The sequence below is a fragment of the Oncorhynchus tshawytscha genome, linkage group LG22 (assembly GCF_018296145.1).
Source record: "Oncorhynchus tshawytscha isolate Ot180627B linkage group LG22, Otsh_v2.0, whole genome shotgun sequence".
NCBI lineage: Eukaryota > Metazoa > Chordata > Actinopteri > Salmoniformes > Salmonidae > Oncorhynchus > Oncorhynchus tshawytscha.
The window spans coordinates 9,980,172-10,002,015 of NC_056450.1; the positions used below are offsets into that span (position 1 = coordinate 9,980,172).

Genomic DNA, 21,844 nt, shown 5'->3' on the forward strand with positions numbered 1-21,844 from the left:
CTTCAGTATCAGCAAACTGGTTTGATATTGGGAGTGGCGAAATAGCATGGTACCGGTGATGGTAACACACCTGTCAGTCATGGCATCTCTGTATCCACTTCAACACAGTAAAGAGTGGTGGACTTGCTAGCAACACAATAGAGGATCTGACTAGAGGCCCGGCAGTGGGTCCGTAGGTCAAAGCCCATAATTGTTTCATTACCCACACTTCCTCTTCCTCGATCACTGGTATACACCAACGCTCAAACATCCACTCCGCTGCTACTGCAGCGTCCACAATGTGATCATTCAGAAGACGTTGTTTTTTTATCATAGGATAGACTGACGCATCACACAAACCAAACATTTGCACCCCTTTTTGTCTGCCTTCAACAGAATAATGTAGAAAAATAGAGTCATGAGCAACATTTCCTCAATTTAAACCAATCAGAAAATTATTTATAGGCACAGAGACTGTGTGAACGAGGGCTATAAAGGTGTGTGTGTGTGTGTGTGTGTGTGTGTGTGTATGGAGGGGAGCTGGGACTGAAAGCATGGATGGAGGAGGGGTAGTATAAAGGGGTCTTGGGCTGGTCTCTTCTCAACAGCATCACTACAGTATGACATGCTTTATGGCTCTGGTCACCATGGTGGCCCTCACAGGGGCTGTTTATGGATTCCCATAGAATAGAAAATCATTGCTGCTTTGCTCTGTGGAGTAGCCGGCCAAAAACAACACCACCATCAGAGCACAGACCACAGCACTTTCTCTCTGCCCCGGCTCCCTCAGCCATAACTCAGCACACGGTCTGTTTTTGCGAGAGAAAACAATTATTGTATTCAAATCAATGCCATAAGATGAAGATAAATCACTGGTGCAACTGTTTAATTCCGTGTTGATGTATGATTTTTTAAAAATGTCACAAGGACCGTAGCTGGTTTGTTAGCTGCTGTTGATCCTTTCGGTGGGAAAGTTAGAGGTTTGTTAGGATAACGCTTTTTCCCCCCCCCCCATCATTAAATAACTTTTGCTTTTACACTAAGCTATTTATCCATCCTTCATCATGTTTAATTTGTTTCTCTAACTTGGTCATTATAAATATTCCAGCACCTTGATAGGTTAATGACATGCATTATCCAGGGTGTAGTAAATGGGGAAAAAATACTTCAACTTGCCTTGTCTTCTCTCTGTCTTTTGTCCTACCATTCCTCTATGCCTTTTGCAGTTCCTATGCCTTCAGCAGTTTTACTTTTGGCAAAATGTTTTTCCTTGTTCCTCACTGAAAGTCTGTTCTCAATTTTTTTTTAAATAGTATGTTATGTCCGAACACATGTGAAACGTGTCATACGTGATGTGAACCCTCAGATGTCATTCTGCGCAAGGCTGTTGATGTGGGAAGAGGAGCTACTAGTTTATCTCTGTCTGTCGCTCTCTCTCTCTTTGTGATTTAGAAGCATAATGAAATCCCTTCAGATCCAGGCCTCTGTCTTGCTGTGCTGTAGTACCCAGACGACAACCGCTCTTCCTTTGGACCCGCTGACTGCTGCAGAGAGCTGGAGGAGGGGCCACATCTGGTCAGCCAGAGGCCTCTCTGAGCAGAGTGTGCAGCTCACAGCCCCTGACCCCTAGACCCGGGGCAGTCTGCCTCCAGCCATTCAGTCCCACTGTCTGCCCTCATGCCTCCAGCTTGTCCCAGCTTGTCTGCCCACTGATATTGCTGTTTCATGGCTATCAAAGCCAGAGGTGAGTGTTATTATGAAACAGTCAAACTACAGTTTGGACTGGAGGAGTTGGCTAGTGATGCAAAGAGAGGGTGAAAAAATAATTCCCATAACTCATTTTCACTGCAGACATCAGACATACAGCCGTCTGTGGTGGCAGTAAAGGTTTATGGGTGTTTTTCCTGGTGTTATCCAACTCCAGTACCATCCCTCGGGGTGGGGGGACGACGACATATGTTTCTCCTCCTTTGTGGCCGTGTTTAGTCTTGTTTTTGTCACATTCCTCTGTCTGCCCTCTCTATGCTCTTTAAGTTTTTTAAACAGTATGTTTTGGATGTGACTTTGAACATGGCGTGGCTAAAGAATGGGAGGGAGAAAACAAGCGTTTTATTCTGTGGCATACTGCTGAAGCCTTCAGTTCACCCACCCCTTCTCCCTCTGTCATCTATTCTTTCTCTCTCTCACTTTCTCCCCTCGCTTCCTCCCTCCCCACGGATTCCCCAACCACACCACAACCCCGTTAACAGACATACGCTTGACAGATTTACCGCCGCCGTCTTTCCATTGGCCGCCAGCGCGACGTGTGATTTAGTGCCTTGTCCTGATTGGCCCAGGCGTGACAGGGCAATTTATGGCCGTGCTGTGATTCGATGCCAGCTGCCTTTGAAGTGAGTTACAGCTCTGTCGCTTATAGGACACAGAAACGGTGTCAGGTTTCAGTCATAAAATCTTATCCCTGAAGGGAGGTGGTGCTGCCTGCTGGATAACGCTGCTGGACTGACGTCACCATAGGGGAGGAGAGACCCAAGCACTAGCCTACTAGTAGAGAGTCGCAGAGAGAAAGACGGATAATAGGAGAGACCCACTCCTACTAGAAAGAGTCACACGGGGAAAGAGGTCAATATGAGAGGCACACACACACACAACTGCTCCACCATCATCATTGAATTGTTTGTGTCCTGTCTGTCTGTAGCGACTTCATCAGATATTTATTTCTCCAGCAGTAGACCGGTATCATAAGGATCAGTAACTGCCTCCTCAACCATCCACCCATCTTACCCCGTCTATCAACGGCCCATACATCCTGTAATCAACGAGGCAGAATTATATCACTTTATTACATATCAACACCTATAATAAGACTTAAAGTGGCAAACTAAATCACTATCGCATCGCTGATCAACAAACGCAAAATGCCAGTCATTTTGAATCCCTGTCTATCAGCGATAAATACAGTTTGCGCGCTACACATTATTTATCTACTACCTAGCTATGTTTCCATCAGCCAAACATAAGATGACGATAAATCACTAATGTAAATGTTTAATTCCGTGTTGATGAATGATTTTTTAAACATTTTTATGTCACAAGGACCGTAGCTGGTTTATTAGCTGATGTTGATCCTTTCGGTAGGAAAGTTAGAGGTTTGTTAGGATAACGCTTTTTATTCCATCATTGAATAACTTTTGCTTTTACACTAAGCTATTCATCCATCCTTCATCATGTTTCATTTGCTTCTCTAACTTGGTCATTATAAATATTCCAGCACCTTGATAGGTTAATGACATGCATTATCCAGGGTGTAGTAAATGGAAAAAAAGACTCCAACTTGGCTTGTCTTCTCTCCGTCTTTGTCTTACCATTCCTCTATGCCTTTTGCAGTTCCTATGCCTTCATTCTATCCCGTGGAGGTCCAAAGGAACCCATGGCCTGTATTCATAAAGCGCCTCACAGTAGGAGTGCTGATCTAGGATCAGGTCCCATCCATCTCTCCGACTCTAATCTTTTTTTTGTATCTTTAAAAAAAAAAAAAAAATTAAAACATACAACCTACCTGCAGTGAAACCACTCAACATTTACATTACATTCAGTTCTCTAATCGTCTCCCGTCCAGAGCGACCCACAGGAGCAGCCAGGGTCGAGTGCCCCGCCCAAGGGCACGTCGCCAGATCTCTCACCAAGCCAAAACGGGGTCCAGAACCAGTGGCTTCATCTAATTCATTATGATCCAAAAGACAAAACTGATCCTGGATCAGCACTCACTACTCTGAGACACTTTATAATATTAATAATAAATAAAGTTATTCTAATTTATGAATATGAGCCCAGAGTGCACTTTTGTACCGGCAGTGACCCGTGAATATCTCTAAGGGTAAATGGTAAGGCCGCCCCTGTCTATCAAACCCCAGGGATTCATGCATCATTCACCTGATATCAGATCCCTCCTCACTCCTTCACCTGACACTTACAGGTTAGGTTGGTCTGCTCAAGTGGAAAATTGCTGGAAAATAGAGAGTGTGAGAGAGAAAGAAGACCTGGACAACTGCTATGTAATTGCATAATTCCTTGAGAGAGAGAGACCGGGATATGAACTTGCTTAGCTCGAGGTTAGTACATGGCAGATGCAGACTCACTGTTGCTGTACTGTGTTAAAAGAGAGAGAACCGGTTCTGCATCTAAACAGCATAGCTCCTCGCTTCTGTGTACTCATGACTGACATTTTGGCTTTTGCAAGCAAAGTATTGTATCTACATAAAATATATTGTTTCTATTTTCATGCAAAATATATAAAAGTAGACGCCTTAACTACAACAACATTCTCAGTAATGGTAACAATTATTTATTTATTATTATTGCTATGACTGTGGTGATTGTTTTTTTGATCGACCTTAGTTGAATGCACTGACTGTAAGTCGATATGGATAAGAGTGTCTTCTAAACGACCAAAATGAACAATTGCAAAGCACACTGGGTATTATTATTGGCCTTGTTTCGCAGGCAGAGTTCATTAGAATAATACCCAGCATACTTGCAAGTGTTCAGTTTGACATTATTTTACATTTACATTTTTGACACTCATCCCACCATAGTGCCATCAGACTTCTGATTTCAATGCAGGGTGAGCTGCTACACATTTGTTTTAAATACAGGTCTCAAAGTATCTTGATACAAATTAAATTGGATTGTATTTCAGGCCGGTGAAATAAAAATGACTCAAAAGTAATTGAAATATGTATTTCAAATACATGTAACAGAAATACTGCCCATCTCTGATTATGACAAGACAGCCTAATCATATCAAAAGCGCATAATAGTTATCAAGTGAGCATAAAAAAATAAAAAAATGTTGCCACAATGTGTAAGGTAAAGCGCTAAACCTTTTTAATGTTCTGTTTTTGATCGCTCCCATCCACCTCGTTGGGTTAATATGCCATGATTGTATCATATCTCCATGCGCATCGATTTCAGAAATGACTAAGTATGTCATACAGGTTGATTACAAACAGGGCTGGAATATTGCTTTAATAAATCCTCCGCATGACTTCAGCGTGTCAGAGCAGAGCAGTCAAGTGATCAGACAGTCTCTCATACCAGGGCTTGTGTCTCAAATGGCCCTCTATTCCATATATAGAGCCTGGTCAAAGGTAGTGCACTAAATAGGGAATAGGGTGTCTTTTGGGATTCGCACCCAGAAGTCACACTGCTACAGCTGAGCCTAGAAGTTGAGCCTGGAAGAAGCCTTGTTAAAATTCTCCTCTATGGTGAGCACAGATTAAGGAGACTCGTATTTCATGTGCAGCATATCTATGACCTGGACTATATATATATATATATATATATATATATATTTAAACTTTATCTAACTTACTTCTTGGTCCTGACTCCTGACATACTGTTGCTGTAACAGATTTAGAGAGGCCCTTGGTGAACTCAGTGACTAAATATGTGAAGGGCCTCTTTAGACAAGCAAAATATGTGAAGGGATTTTTTTTATACCAGCAAAATATGAGAAATGACTTTTTAGACCAGAACAATATGTATTTAACTAGTCTTCCTGACTTGTGACATACTGCACTGTAGCTAACAGGTTTAGGGCTGTATCCTGATTTGAGAGCCGGTGATAACATTTTTGCCCATGTCTCCAAATGAATGATTTACACACAAGTCTGAGTATTGCCTGCTTATCTCAACTCTGAGTTGGGCCCTTGAGAGACTTTTTGGAGATCTGAGTGACTTACGTAAATAGAGACTAGTAGTGCAGACTACAGCATGCTGACTGGGTGGCAGTGACGCCCACCCATGATGTCTTGGCTCGATATTCCCTGAAGAGGGACCAGCCCCGCCTCGCCGGCCTTGACGGGTCCCAACGAGCTGCAGATTAATGGGGTGGTGGTGGCGTGGGGCCACAGTGGGTTAATGTAGCTGTCTGTCCCAGCTAAACGCCTATGACTCTCTCCAGCCTCTTCCTGTCTGCAGGGGGCTGGGGTGGCAAACCACTCACTGAGGCACCCACCCATGTTGTCTTGGTTTGGAAAGAAAGGAGGGCTGGACTGGGTGCCGGCCTGGAAGTGGTGTCAATCCTATGCAGGGAATGTGAATGACTATTGAACCAATACAACACCAGATCTCCACTCTCTCAGCATGGGGGTGGACAGAAGGGGAAAACATGAAACTTTGTTCTAGTCTGTGAGTCTCATGGGTTAACACATGAATATGCATGATTTGGTGTGATAAACATGTAAGTAGGCCAATCGCGTGACTGTTTCATCGTTCAAATCCCTAGTCACTCATCATATGCTCTGATGGTGACAACTTCTCTTCCAGACTTGATCAGATGGGACAGGAGTGTTGAGGAATGGGAATAATATGCTTCAGCTAATTAATCTTGAGTGTTACAAAAATGTCAAAAAGCAGCTTATCTGGTGGTAAACGAACTGTAAATTGGAACTTTGTTTTTTTAGCTTTTGTTTATCGTCCCATATAAAATAAATTCTATAGTAGCACAGCCAGGGGACTTTTTAGTATGTTTAAAAAAAAAAAATTATCAAGTGATTGCCTGTGCAAAATAGAGCTGCTTTCTATCTGTTTTTAGTAGGCAAAAGATGCATCTAAAACAGTGGAGGCTGCTGAGGGGAGGACGGCTCAAAATAATGTCTGGAAAGGAGCGAATGCAATGGCATCAGACACATGGAACCCACGTGTCAGATGTATTTGATACCATTCCACTAATTCCGCTCCAGCCATTACCACGAGCCTGTTCTCCCCAATTAAGGTGCCACTAACCTCCTGTGATCGAAGTCTTGTTACATTTTGGTAATTTTGCTGACGCTCTCATCACACCATAGTGCCATCAAAAGTCTGATAGCAATGCAGGGTGAAAGGGGGCAACAAATTGTGAACTGCTGTAAAAAAAAAAAGAATACTTTTAAAAAAATGGCACACAAATGTGTCTTGTTACAAAAAACCATTGGATTCAGGCCAGCAGTGAAATACAAATGACAAAATATTCCAAACTAATTGAAATACATATTTTACAGGATTATTGCCCATTTCTGCATTTACCCATTAAACCAAATGAATACAACTATTTGGAAGCCATTTTGTCTATCACCCTTATGCAGTAAGTCATAAGATGGCTGCCATTTTAAGGGTCCATTCTTGCTTTCTTGTCCCAAGAGAGTACTTCATGCTCACTGATGTCTTGGGTCCTCTGAACAGCTCTTTTATGGGTCTATTATGCCTCTGTGTTATACTCTGTATAAGGATTCAGACTCTCATATATAATTAATTTCAGAATAATTGCATTCAGTATTTCAGAATATAATATTATTTTGGTGTTCATGAAAAAAAAAGATTGTTTTCACAATTTCTTTATGCAGCGCTGTTGGGATTCCAGAAATGATGGAAAATGCCTCTTGGTAATGGAAGTGTTTCTGTATCTGTTTACTAATAGGCTGTCATTTGAGAAGCTTTGGAAGGTTGTGGTTTACCTTTAGAAGCACATCATGATATAAACCATGCTTTACAACTTGGTCCTCATTTATAAACCAATTGATCTAACACACCTTTAAGTGCCTAAGCCTGAACTCTAGGTTTCAAGGGACAAGGCCATTTCTGTATTAATATTTTGTCACTGGGTGGCTACACCGCCGGTATGTACTAGGTAGTAGTACCTGTGTGTGTAGAGGTGGTGTACAACGGGCGGTGGGGTTTGGAGTAACGAGCACGTGAATATTTTATGAAGTGTGCACACACGTTTAAAAGGTACACCTCGCTCTGTCTGTATGCTGGCTTAAATACCAGAGCTAATTAACACAGAGGTGGGCTGTCATGATGAATAGCAGGGAGGGCGCACGCGCACACACACTTCCACGGCATCCACACAGAGTGGCTGTACCATTTATTAATCAAACATGAAATGAGGAGAGGAGGAAAGGCTGTTGGGTCGTGCACCTTGGGGAGAGGGAGATATTGTTGGGACAGAGGGTTTCAATCATATTGTGTGTGTGTGTGTGTGTGAGAGAGAGAGAGATATTTGACCATAGACAGGAACCAAACGGGGTAAGTAAAGAGACCGAACCCTGGAAAAATACAAAATAACCACAGATATTTTTGTAACCTGAAAACCTCTTAAAATAATAGAGATATTGACAGATTTACATTTGGTTATATTTGTTCATTTGTCTTCGGACTATCCTTAGTGTGTAGGGCCCTAACAACAGAGTAGCAGTAGAAGAGGGGCCTCTGTCAGGTCAGCCACGCCTCACTCGTCTTGCTGACTGGGTGATAACGGATAACAAAGCAGGCCTCAGTCTCTGCGTCCCAAACAGCGCCCTATTTCCAACAGTGCACTACTTTTGACCAGACCCCCATAGTGCTGTCTGTAGAATGATTTCAAACCTAGATGATTTCAACACTTTCTGAGATTATGGAGTGGTATCACCCCCTCTCTCACCTCACTTAAGGCAGTACAGTGTTAAGTGCTCTGGCCTGTGGGGACTGTAAATCAGGGGTGGAGAGGGAGCCGATGTCTCCCCAGGGGCAGAGCACACGCTCCCTGGCCTACAGTCTCCAGTGTAGGCTGATCTAATCCAGCTCATCTTCCTGGAGGTTTAATTACAACGCCTGGTCAATTAGAGGGAGGATAGCTCCAATACAAAGGGGAGAGAGGTTTGGAGGAAGGGATGGCCCAAAACAAGAGGGGGAGAGGGATAGAAGGGACAGCCCCACTATGTAGCCTAGTGGTTAGAGCATTGGGTCAGTAACCGGAAGGTTGCAGGATCAATCCCCGAGCAGACAAGGTAAAAAACATGTCATTCTGCCTGAGCAAGGCAGTTAACCCACTGTTCCCCGGGCGTAGAAGACGTGGAAGTCGATTATGGCAGCCCCCTGCACCTCCCTCATTAAGAGGGGTTGGGTTAAATGCAGAAGATGCATTCAGTTGACGATTCACTGACGAGGTATCCCCCCTTTCTCAACTAGATCAGGTTGCAAATAGGATCAAAACCTGACTGCTCAGACATAATGGCTGTGGATAGAGCCTCCTCTAGTGGCGTCTCACGGTCACAGCTATGCAATATCGTTGTCCAGATATGATTTGGAGTCCAATTCAGATGAACCAGTATGGCAAGATGGGTGAAACTACAATTCTCTAAATCATTTGAGAAAGCATTGACAGTACCAAATGTTTAAAAAGAGAAACACGTTTATTAAAGCTTGAGGCCCTAGTTTTTCCATTCACTACAATGTTACAGAGTCAACTTTATTTTATCACAACCTTACTAGGATTGTGATAATGACAAAGTTATTTTACTTTTAAAAAACTAATTTTATTTTAACAATTTGTACTAAAAACATTTATACAATATCCCTTCATTTTGACAATCACAGATGCATGCAAAACTACTAGTAATAAAAAGTTAATTATGACTGCTACAGTAGACAGGCACTAGTGGCAGTTCTGCCTCTACTCCTAATTGAATTTTAAAATATATATTAACTTAAATTCAGCAGTACAAAACTAACTGGCTTTAGTCTTTGTAAAGGGCCACAAACTCCTTTGACACGACTTACAATCTGACCGTGATGCAATAGTAAATACTTGTCCTCTATAGAAAAGATTCTCGGTCTATACAGAACTGTTGTATCTCCTATATTTTGGGCTTCCTCAATCCAGTGTTTACAGATATAGAATGTCAATGATAGCTTGGTCCCAGATCTGTTTGTGCTGTATTGCCAACTCCTATGGTCATTGGTATGGCAATGACCACAGGAGTTGGCAAGCCAGTACAAACTGATGTGGGACCAGGCTCCCATAATGGAACCGGAGATGCTCCAATAAAAACGTCAGAGAAACACCCCCCCAGTGGAACTTCTGTTACCATGGATGTCTACTGAGTGGAAATATACTGAATTCTAAACCGACCCCTAGCACCTACTGTTTAGCCATTTCCTGTAGATCTGAGAGGATTTAGACAAGATGGTATTACCATTAATACCATATTAGAATTTCTCTCCGATATACCGGAGTGCCTAGGTTGTAGGGGTCGATTTGGATTTCAGAAATGGTAATCTTCACTTTAGATGCTAGAGGTGAATAAAGTGAGCTCAAATTATTGGGAGTGACATGTTGTTTTCGCTCTTTACTCCAGCACATTGAATTTGAAATTATACAATGACTAAGGTTAAAGTGCAGACTAGGCTATCAGCTTTATTTGAGGGTTTTTTCATCAATATCGGGTGAACCATTTTGAAATTGCAACACTTTTTGTAAATAGTCTCCCCATTTTAGGGGGCCAAAATTATTGGGACAAATTCCCTTGTGTATTAAAAGTAGTAAGAAGTTTAGTGTTTGGTCCCATATTCCTAGCACTTAATGACTACGTTAAACTTGTCACTCTACAAACTTGTGTTTCAGATTATTTTGTGCACAATAGAAATTAATGGTAAATAATGTAGTGTCATTTTAGATTGTGCCTCTAACTTTCTCACTCATCACGATTCATTCAGGATTATCTGTAATCATGGTAGCATCCACACCAATGTAGGTGTTTCGAAACATTATTTTCTTATTATGAAAACACACAAAAAAAACATCTTTCCTTCAGTAGAGGTCCAGCGTTGGACTTGTTTTTATATTCCTTGATAATTTACAATAACTGACTCAAATGACACAATGAGTTATTTACCACTCATTTCTATTACAAAATAATCTGAAACAAACAGCAAATGCATCCAAGAAATGTGTAGAGTCACAAACTTGATGCAGTCATTACATGCTATGAATATTGGACCAAATACTTAACTTTAATACACATACTGTATAAGTGAATTTGTCCCAATACTTTGGAACCCCTAAAACAGGGAGACTATGACCAGAAAATGCTGTAATTATTTAACGGCTCACCCGATTTGGATGAAACTAAAGCTGACGGTCTGAACTTTAACCTCGTATCATTTCAATCCAACGTGCTGGAGTACAGAGCGAAAACAACAACAACTGTCACAACACTGAGCTCACTGTAGAAACATCAACATGGTATGATATTATAGAGGAAGCATTTGTTCACAAACTGGGTCAGAGCAGGTCAACTGTCCTGCTTCATGAGATTACCTCTTCTTATTTAAAATAACACCAGAAATATAAGATGGATCGACATACTCAGGACATTTGATAACAACGAAAGACAAAATACCTATTGATACTCTTCATAGAGTCTGAATGAATATAGAATAGGCTTACATGCACAGATGTCCTTTGAGATAAGACACCTGATTATTCACAACAACAACAAAAAACACGAGATCACTTAGAATACTAGAATGGACATGAGTAATTTCATTTCCATGGTCACTATCCCCAAAACGGTAGCTATGAGAGGTTCTAGAGTTAAACTTCTGACCAGTGTAGCAAATTAGAAAGTTAGATATCTTTAGACAGAATTGACTCAAACATAACAAGAACTGGATGTATGTAAATGACACTAACAATGGAGAACAAGAAGTGTGTCAACTACCCAATGATCTCAATATCAAGGTAGGGTCAGCTAGTTACACAGGTCTATTAGGCTACGGCCATTCACTAACAAGTCAAACCAGGAACTGTTAAGCTAGTAGTAGTAACAGAACCAACTTGAATGAATCTGAGTGGTTCAAGGCCACAAGGATTTGTGTGTTCAACATTTTCCTTCAAATACTTAATAATGTCCATAGTATGATGTGCTTGGCCACTGAGGCTGCTAGTGGATCAGGAAGAGTGTCCTAGGTTACTGATCAGTATTGTCCAATGGTAAGCGTACACATACAATCAAATGGTTAAAAAAAATAAAAGAAGAAGCAAAGCCAGTTGTTCATATTGGTATGACCAGACCAACCTCACATTAAAGGGCTTTCCAGGCAGGAAGTGGCGGTGGAGTTTCCCATTCAATGGAGCTAGGTAGGTAGGGGGATTCTATCCAGGCGGAGCAGGTCAGCAGTGCACGTGAAAGCTGCCTTACGGAGATAATAGGAATCTGCTCGATTTCGCCGAACTCCACTCTGAATTTTCTCTTACTGTCTGGAAAGAGCTTAAGTCTCCAGTCAAAAAAAAAAACACTTGTCCAATTGAGGCTAAAACATGTCAGTTAATGAATTCATTATTGCCGTAGTAATATGACAGCTTGCCCAAACTCCTCCCACCCCACCCGAGGTCTCGTCTTCCCCTTCTGTTAAGTACCATGTACGTAACAATACAACACTTATTTAAAAAGTTATTACAAAAGTAGAAAATAATCCACTATCCCATCAACAGGATATGAGCTAGTTGGTGAGAACAACTTAAGGTTTGTTGTCTTTGTCTTAGCCAGGTTTATCTGGGCTGAGGGAGGATGCAGCACTGCTGTCTGTGAGAGGGTCAGCGTTTAAAGGTCAGACAGCCAGACGGCTGCTCTGCTGCTGTAGGGGGCTCCAGGCAGCCGTGTGCCCAGGTGCATCCTGGGAGTAGGCTCCTCCTCTGCCCTCGCAGGAGAATGACTGGTTCTCCTCCTTGGGAATGCTCCTTCCCGCCCCACACAGACGGCGATGACGTAGCAGTCGGTCCGTCCGTGAGAAACTCTGGAACCGGGGCAGAGGGAAAGCATACAAGCAACCACAAATGATGGGAGTCAGTGTAATGTACGTATTGACCCCAAACCCTGGACCATGTTCAGTAGGCAAATGTTGCAGATAGAAATGTCATGAATAGAGTCGACATGATTCCATATTCTACATAACATATTTCTATCTGAACGTTCCACAAAGTTGTGCCTTGCTGAGAGTGCCCCAGGTGTGTGTATGTATACTGAACAGAAATATAAACGCAACAGGTTGTGTTTGTCAATGTTTCATGGGCTGAAATTAAAGTTCCCATAAGATTTGTTCGATACGAACAAAAATTGTATTTCTCTCAAATGACGTGCACAAATTTGATTATATCCCTGTTAGTGTGTATTTCTCCATTGCCAAGATAAACCATTCACCTGACAAGGTGGCATATCAAGAAGCTGATGAAACAGCATGATAATTTCACAGGTGCACTTTGTGCTGGGAACAAAATTATGTTGTACACAACATAATGCCACAGATGTCTCAAGTTGAGGGAGCGTGCAATTGGCATGCTGGCTGCAGGAATGTCCACCAGAGCTGTTGAAAGTGAATTTCTCTACCATAAGCTGCCTCCAGTGTCATTTTAGAGAATTTGGCAGTATGTCCAAACGGCCTCACAACGCAGACCTGACTCAATGGCCACCTGCACGTTGGAGAAGTGTGCTCTTCACAGATTAGTCCCAGTTTCAACTGTACCGGGCAGATAGCAGACAACATGTATGGCTTCTTGTGGGCGAGTGGTTTGCTGATTAAATTTTTAACATTTCAAATTTGATGTCAACATTGTGAACAGAGTACCCCACGGTGGCGATGGGGTTATGGTATGGGCAGGCATTAAGCTACAGACAACAAACACAATTGCATTTTATCGATGGCAATTTGAATGCACTGAGATACCTTGACGGGATCCTGAGGCCCATAGTCCTGCCATTCATCCACCTGATCAACTCTATGTGAAGGAGATGTGTCGTGCTGCATGAGGCAAATGGTGGTCACACCAGATACGGACTGGTTCTGGTCCACGGCCCTACCTTTTTTTTTTTTTAAGGTATCTGTGACCAACCAATACATCTCTGTATTCCCAGTCATGTGAAATCAATAGATTAGGGCCTGATTCAATTATTTAAAATTGACTGATGTTCTTATATGAAATCAGTCAAATCTTTGAAATGGTTGCATGTTGCATTTATATTTTTGTTCAGTGTAGATCTCGCTTACCTGATTGCAGCGATCACACTGGTAGGGCTTCTCTCCACTGTGAACTCTCTTGTGTCTGTCCAGGTGGTATCGCTGAATAAACCGCATGTCACACACGTCACACGCAAACGGCTTCTCCCCTAAACAACACAAAAACACTGGTCAAAACTTAATGCTACAGATTGCATTTGATGGATTTGTACCTTTTGGGGGTGGGGGGGGCTTACACCTCCCCCCATTTATTTTTTATAGCTTTTTATTTTTTGTTACATTCTACACACAGCACTTTTTTTTACACAGTAGTTACATAGCAAAATATATATAGTTATTTGATATACATTATTACATCTGGATAAATAGTACTTAAACACATCCAGTATACATTATACACTCAGTGGCAAGTTTATTAGTTACACCCTGTTCACAAAAATGGTTTACTCCTACAGACAGTGTGTCCCGTGGCCGTGGCTTTCTATATAAAGCCATCAGACAGACATCGAGGCATTCATCTACTGTTCGATTGAATGTAAGAATGGGCAAAACGAGTGACCCAAGCGACTTTGAGCGTGATATGATCGTCTGTGCCAGGCGCGACGGTTCCAGTATCTCATAAACGGCCAGCCTCCTGAGGTTCACACACGACAGTGTCTAGGGTTTGCCAAAAAATGGTGCGACAAAACATCCAGTCAGCAGCAGTCCTGTGGGCAGAAACAGCTTGTTGATGAGAGGTCGAAGGGGAATGGCAAGGATCGTGCAAGCTAACAGGCGGGCCACAAACAGACAAATAACAGAGCAGTACAACAGTGCGGTGCAGAACAGCATCTCGGAACTCATCAGTCCTTGTTACGGATGAACGAATGCAGCAGACGACCACACCGGGTTCCACTCCTATCAGCTAAAAACAAAAAGCAGCTCTAGTGAGCATGCAATCACCAACACTGGACAATTGAAGAGTGGAAAAACATTGCCTCGCCTGACAAATCCCAGTTTCTGTTGCTTCATGCTGATGGCAGCATGAGACCATGGCACAATCCATGCTGGTGTCTACTAGAGGTCGACCGATTAATCGGAAAGGACGATTATTGAGGGCCTATTTCAAGTTTTCACCGCAAGCGCCGATTTTGCCGATGTTTTATTTTTACACCTATATTTAACTAGGCAAGTCAGTTAAGAACACATTCTTATTTTCAATGACGGCCTAGGAACGAGGCAGAACGACAGATCTTTACCTTGTCATCTCGGGGAATCCAATCTTGCAACCTTACAGTTAACTAGTCCAACGTTCTAACCACCTGCCTCACAAGGAGACTGCCTGTTACGCGAATGCAGTAAGCCAAGGTAAGTTGCTAGCTAGCATTAAACTTATCTTATAAAAAACAATCAATCAACAACATCAACAATCAATTTAGACTCATGGATGCCACCCGTTAGATAAAATACGGAATGGAATAAACGTTTTGTTTTCGAGGTGATAGTTTCCGGATTTGACCTAAGGCTCGTATTTCTGTGTGTTTATTATAGTTAAGTCTATGATTTGATATTTGATAGAGCAGTCTGACAGAGGGGTGGTAGGCAGCAGCAGCAGCCTCGTAATAGTCAAAGGGATATGGTTTAGAGAGAAATAGTCGATGCGTTAAAATTCCTGTAATAACTTGCGGCTGAACTTGAAAGGGGTTCCTTCGTTATTTTACCGTTCATGTCTTCCATAGAGAATGTCTCGATCTACTTCAAATAAGGTATGTGTCCCGTGCAGGTTTAAACCGCCTCTGTTCATGTCTTCCATAGAGAATGTCTCGATCTACTTCAAATAAGGTATGTGTCCCGTGCAGGTTTAAACCTCCTCGCCGTTTTGAAACCCGTGTAAATCTCACGAGGATAAGGGAACGTTTGTCAAAATATTTTCAGAAATCCACTCTACAAAGAAATGTATCTTCACATATATTTAGCCAATATTGATCAGAGTTACCTTGTCCTATGGATATCTAGTTATAAAATTGTCAAGGTGGTGTGAGCCTACACGAAACACAGACCTTATTTGAAGTGAATCTAAAAAATATCCTATGGAATAAATGAATTTTGAATGAATTTTGCTAGAAGGTGTCATGGGAATTATGACTCGCACTTTGGTAGTCAATTCTTCCCATGTCCATTATTAAAACAGGATTTCCTGCATATAGAAATGACAGTTTTTGTTTTCAACATTCATCACAGGTAACTTAAACTCTATTTTTTATTCAAACAGTTGAGAGTATTTGTCTCCTAAGAAGACTCTTCAGTATCATTGTCACTTCAGAGCTGTGTGTGTGTGTTTTACAGATGGCAGAGAAAAGCAGAGCACCAGTGTGGGACTATTACATGGAATTGGCACCAGGGAAAGCAAGGTGTCTTATTTGTGATGAAGATGTAAGCATGGGGTCAGCAACGGCTAAATCAAAAAATACCACCAACCTGTGGAATCACCTTAAGAACACCCATCCAAAAGCCCATTTGTATTATATTAAGTTAAAATAAAAGTGTTCATTCATTATTGTTGCAATTGTCATTATTACAAAAATGTGTATATATATATATATATATATACATATATATATACACATATATAAAATCGGCCGATTATATACGGATCGGGGTTTGTGTGTCCAATACCAATAATCGGTATCGGCGTTGAAAAATCATCACCGGTCGACCTCTAGTGTCTACGGTACAGGCTGGTGGTGTAATTGTGTGGGGAATGTTTTCCTGGCACACGTTCGGTCCCTTGATACCAATTAAGCAAAGTTTCCATGCCCCGAAGAATTCAGGCTTTTCTGGAGGCAAAGGGTGGTCCGACCCGGTACTAGATGGGTGTACCTAATAAACTGGTCACTGAGTGTATATCGTTTTTTCAGTCACAACTATTATAGATCGTGGGCTTTTAAAAACCACCCCTTAGCGGTTCTCAGCCCACCCATCTCCCTAAAGCACCCTCTTGTGATTTCCATGTGCCATATATTTGTTTTACCTGCGCTGTGATGATTCACATAAGTTCTGAACCTTTCTAATCACATAGTATCCACAGATTGCAAAATTAAAGATAAATAGTTTTACTGTTTCCACTAGCACTTAAAATTAGGGCCAGCTGGGTCGAGGGAAACCCGGGCCAGAGCAGCTCAGTTTCACGACTGGTCGGGCTGGTGACGCCGTTACTATGCAACCACCAAGCGGATCCCTGCTGGATGCTGACAACGTTTAGCTAGCTCGTCTGGGCTTGTTGCTGTTAGCTAGTACATGGACAAGCAGTACTGTAGTAGTCAGACATGACAGGAATTACCACCATAGCTGGATCCTTCATTTTCTTTTAAGGAAAAATAAAACATCTGCTTTTAATTGTGAGTCGTGCATGTTTCTCTACTTTTCTATGACTAGTGTTATAACTTAACATATTTTATGAGTATTCCTGAGCAAGGAAGGGGAAACGTAATGCGATTACAAACCTGTATGAGTGAGAATGTGCCGCTTCAGGTGGTAGCTACTTCGGAATGCTCCATAGCAGTGCTCACAGATAAAGTTCTTCTGTACTTGTGAATTGTGATCATCACCGTTAATATCCATCTCCACCTGCTGAGAAACACAATGAGTGTTCAAAATATTACAACTTGTCATATTATACACACACACAATTAGTGTAACGCTACAGCAAACGCACACACTTCTGTCCTGCAATTGTATCCATCGTTGTAAATTCCATTTCCCCCACTCTCACATAAACACAACTTACCTCCACTTTCTCTCTCAGCTTGTTGGGTGTGGCTGATTTTCTGTGCTTCTTTTTTGTCGGTTGTGTATTCTGGCTGGCCTGCATATCTTTCTCATCCAGCAGCCTGGGTGCGTGACATGAGTGTCCATCCTTTCTAATAAACTACCGAGAGGAGAGACGGTTGATAATTCATATGTTTCTAACGTAGCAGCCAAAATAGAGCTACTGCTTAGACGTGTATTCTTTTTTTGTTGTTGTTGATAGATTTACTAGAATTACATGAATATAATTTCAGATTAATTGCCAGATTAACCCCACAATGTAAAGAGTCAAATGGCTTTCAAATATGCACATCCTTCTATTCACTGCATTCCATTTTCTCTGTTATTTTTTTCCCATTCAGTTAAAAAAAATATCAAAATGACAATTATTTATAGAGAATCAACTAAATTGAATGTTCTGAGTCCATGGCAATGCATAGATCACAACGGAAGACAATTCTGTAGGTCTGGGGAAAAAAAATGACATTTAGATTTTTTGGTGTATTCCCCTTTACTTCAAGTGCGTACTTAGTGAGAGGGGAATGCGTTTTGGTAGCAACGTGTCTGTACTGCACATGCGAGTTTGCAAAACAAATGCCCACCAATTGATACAAATAATCAGTATAATATTGTCAGGTAGGCCTACTTTGCAGTTAACATTTAATTGAGAAAACATTTCTGTCTACCCACAAGACGGTTATCGTAAGCATTGCTAACTGGCTATACAACGCGCGCATATACAGACAGGCAATGTTGCTGGAAATTAAATCGCCAGATATTGTGTTATATTTGGATTTTTAAGCCAATTGTGGCTAACCAAGGGTGGATAATGAAAATGTGGCTGTGACTGGATAGTATCTGGGAGCTTGCAGTGTCTGATACAGTATTTGTGAGATTTGTTTATGACAGTTTGTGGTTGAACACATGAAAAATGTACTTTCAGCATTGTTTGGCGAGCTGCTCATAGTCGGGCCGCATGTGTCTATTTCTCACCAGGGGTGGGCAGCTGACTCCCAAGGGCAGGACCATGTGGCTGTGGTGGGACTGGTGATTGTTGTGGTGTGATTGGTGAGACTGCTGCTGGTGGCTCTCAGGGTTGCTGATGTCCCTCTGGCCCTGGTCGTGCTGTGACATCTTCTTTTGTCCCCCAGACATGTTGTTGGCCTGCATCAGGGCCATGCTGGACAGCACCGCCTCACAGCCCAGCAACCCAGCCTGGAGGAACAACACAAACAGCAGTTCAGTTTGACAGTAGTATGGTGGCCTAGGATTGTCATCAACTCAGACTGCAGGAACTACACAGGACAAGCAGCAGCTCAGAGTCAGCATCAGGGTCAATGTCAGGGCCACAGTCTCACGCATAACGGCTGACACGCAGGGATTGCAGATGGTCATCCACTGACTGTTTTCAGACTATTTTTGGCCTGGTCTGTCAGGCCTCTAGTGGAAAGACTCAGAGAAAAAGTGAGGATGAGAGAAAGGCTTCAAGCCATGAACGTAATGGAATTGTGGCACAAAGACGAAAAACAAGAGACAAAATAAATAAAAACAAAAATGGAAAGAAGGAAGGAGAATTCAACTGACCCATTTCATGTGGTCTCGAACTGAGTTGTTGGGATGGTGTGTCATCGCCGGTGCGTGGATTGAATGCGTGTGTGTTTGGGTGTACAGGGGCGCATCAAGGGGGTTCACTCAGGATGAGGGGTGTGAGAAGACTACACCCACCCAAATCATCAGGTGGCAAAGCCTGGAAATAGAGGGTTATTGTGAGGCCAAATTATTTGACCATGACTACTGGTATTCAAATTCAGGCCTAATATACCTAATAGAGTGTAATTTGTTTAATTATCAGGGGTGCTCCGTCATTTCTCATCCATATATTTATATGTACATATTCTTATTCCATCCCTTTACTTAGATTTGTGTGTATTAGGTAGTTGTGGAATTGTTAGGTTAGATATTGCTGCAGTCAGAACTAGAAGCACATGCATTTTGCTACACTCGCATTAACATCTGCTAACCATGTGTGTGACCAATAAAATGTGATTTTATACATTTGGCATGGTCAACAAAGAAAGTCGATATCAGGCTTGGAGACAGCAGCCCCAATGGTTTAGTGTATGCCTCTTCTTCCCATGGAAAACAAAAGATTATTGTCAAATATTGTTGCAATGACAGAAATAAAGCTGGAGGAGGACGATAAAACACATTCTGTTCATGAATATGATCGGGAAAAGGGGTTATGATTCATGCATGTGCAAGTTACTCAAGATACCATTCAATATTGACCCAAGTATAGGCTATTGATATGCTATCACATGTTAAGAGTCAAGTACAAAAACAAACAGGAAAGCATAGTTTACCCTATACACACAGTTGATCGATCATCGTGTGTTCCCTCTACTCTACAAACATGTACTCTAGTCTCCATGCAAAGTGCCCGCTAAAGTTGCCTTGAAGTGAGGGGCTAAAGCTGCCTGGAAGTTGAAGGGCTATCTACCTAGCTTGTTAGAGCTCACGTCAAATGCAGTATTATTCAGTGCCCTTAGACTGCACTGCTCTAGTTAACTACAATAATGTCTGAATACTGAGCGAGCTCAACGTTACAGAAGGAGCTAGCTACCTAATTAGCAAGCTAAGTTAGCTGGCTAACGTTAGCTATTTAACCGTAGCTAGACATCTTCACTGAGTTTTCGAGGCCAAACACCAACACATAGCTATGGGGTAACGTTAGCTAAGACCATGAGTGAAAATGTTGTTTGGTTAAATATTTTAAGAATTAGCGATCAATGCGGTAACTTATGGGGTAAAGCAAGGGTCTGCTTAGGTGAAGCTAGCGCAAGATGACTCACTGGTTGGGTACCCCCCTCAGACAACACAACAACAGCCATGCAGGGCGTGCGGGTTGAGCGCCGACTACAAACTGTCATAACTCTCATTGCCTTACAATTCTGGGAAATAACTTATGCATTGCAACTCTATGGTGGCTTTGTTGGGAATTACATTTTATGATGGGTTTACCTTAGGTTTGTTTGAGTTTTGCAGATTAATATTTCTTGTCGGAGTTCCAATTTTCTCAGTTTACAAACACAGGAAACTACACCGGAAGTGTTCCCCGGGGAGACCGTCCACATGATGAGTTTAATGACGCATGATATCGGCCATGTTGGTAAGGGAAATATAGGGGGCTTGCTGTTGCGGCGCATTGTTGGAAGACCAGAGTCAGTCTGGTGGAAGTCCTCCAATCACCCACATGGCTGGCTGCGTTTAGCTACCAGCGGACACTTCATAGGGATTACCTATGAGCTATCTAGCTAGTTACAGGAACTTAATGTTCAGGCTAACTCAAATGAGCTGCTAAAGTAGCTTTACATACTGTGTAGTAGGGATCTCCAACAGTTCGATCGTGAGTTACCAGTAGCTTGTAGCCCACCTTTGAGTAGATCGCCAAACAGTTCTGAAACTACTTCCAATTTTCAAACAAATATCAGAAACCACAAGCTCCCAACTGCTATCTAATCAACGCACAATTGCTATTTTCCCGACCCTTGATTGGCCACTATTGTCTTACAAAGCCAAACCTATCAAAATATCTGTCAATTAATTTCCAGCAGTATTGCCCATCTGTCTGTGGCGCCCACATTTGTTTATCACTGTGTGTAACCATCTTGTGGGCTGATAGAGATACTTTCCCCAAAGCCTTCTCAATTAAATGTTAACTGTAAAGTAGGCTTACTTGGCAGAAGCACTGCATATCATTTGTTATTTGCACATTTGCCATGAAATTAGCAGCAGCAGCACAACCATTGCTAGACCAGCACATTCCTCACTCCATACCTCTTCTGATGTGATTAAAGAATTGACATGGACTCAGAAAATATTTGAGGCTGGTGAGTAGTCAAGGGCTGATTGCTCACCAGCCGTACGGGGCCCATAAAGCTGCCAGGAAGGCAGCACACGGGAGGGTTGGAGGTAGTGAGAGGTTACTACCGAATAGACGCCTGCATGGTCTGCTAGAACCAAGGGGCTCTGTGTTCAACCCCAGAGGAGACAGCATTCCCCGGAGCCCAGAAGGTGGTAACCTGGAAGAGGTCTCCTCGAGAAGAACGATTTATTGTTTTAAATAAACACCTTTGAAACTGAGGTATCACACTTGAGTTCGTGTCTGATCTGTGTAAACGTCTTGATCAAACCCCCTGGTCTGCCACAAGTGATGGAGAATGCGAGCAGACCAGGGTTGCCGTTTAAGCAGTATCAGCATAGACAA

General features: G+C 42.2%; 1 protein-coding gene across 3 annotated transcripts; it reads right to left on the bottom strand.

The window, feature by feature from the left end:
- Nucleotides 1-9,169: 9,169 nt before the first annotated feature.
- LOC112221735 (zinc finger protein 740) lies at nucleotides 9,170-20,714 on the bottom strand. Of its 3 annotated transcripts, none has more exons than XM_024384007.2 (7): nucleotides 20,599-20,714; nucleotides 19,162-19,324; nucleotides 18,571-18,792; nucleotides 17,558-17,698; nucleotides 17,274-17,400; nucleotides 13,822-13,940; nucleotides 9,170-12,573 (listed from the first exon to the last, which is right to left on the bottom strand). In XM_024384007.2, exons 2-7 carry the CDS (start codon nucleotides 19,204-19,206, stop codon nucleotides 12,388-12,390), a joined length of 840 nt encoding a protein of 279 aa, XP_024239775.1. In that variant the 5' UTR covers nucleotides 19,207-19,324; nucleotides 20,599-20,714; the 3' UTR covers nucleotides 9,170-12,387. The 3 variants fall into 3 exon arrangements, with proteins under 3 accessions (XP_024239775.1, XP_042159632.1, XP_024239776.1); XM_042303698.1 differs by lacking the exon at nucleotides 20,599-20,714 and adding an exon at nucleotides 19,632-20,574; XM_024384008.2 differs by lacking the exon at nucleotides 19,162-19,324 and having other exon boundaries at nucleotides 20,599-20,702.
- Nucleotides 20,715-21,844: the final 1,130 nt, after the last annotated feature.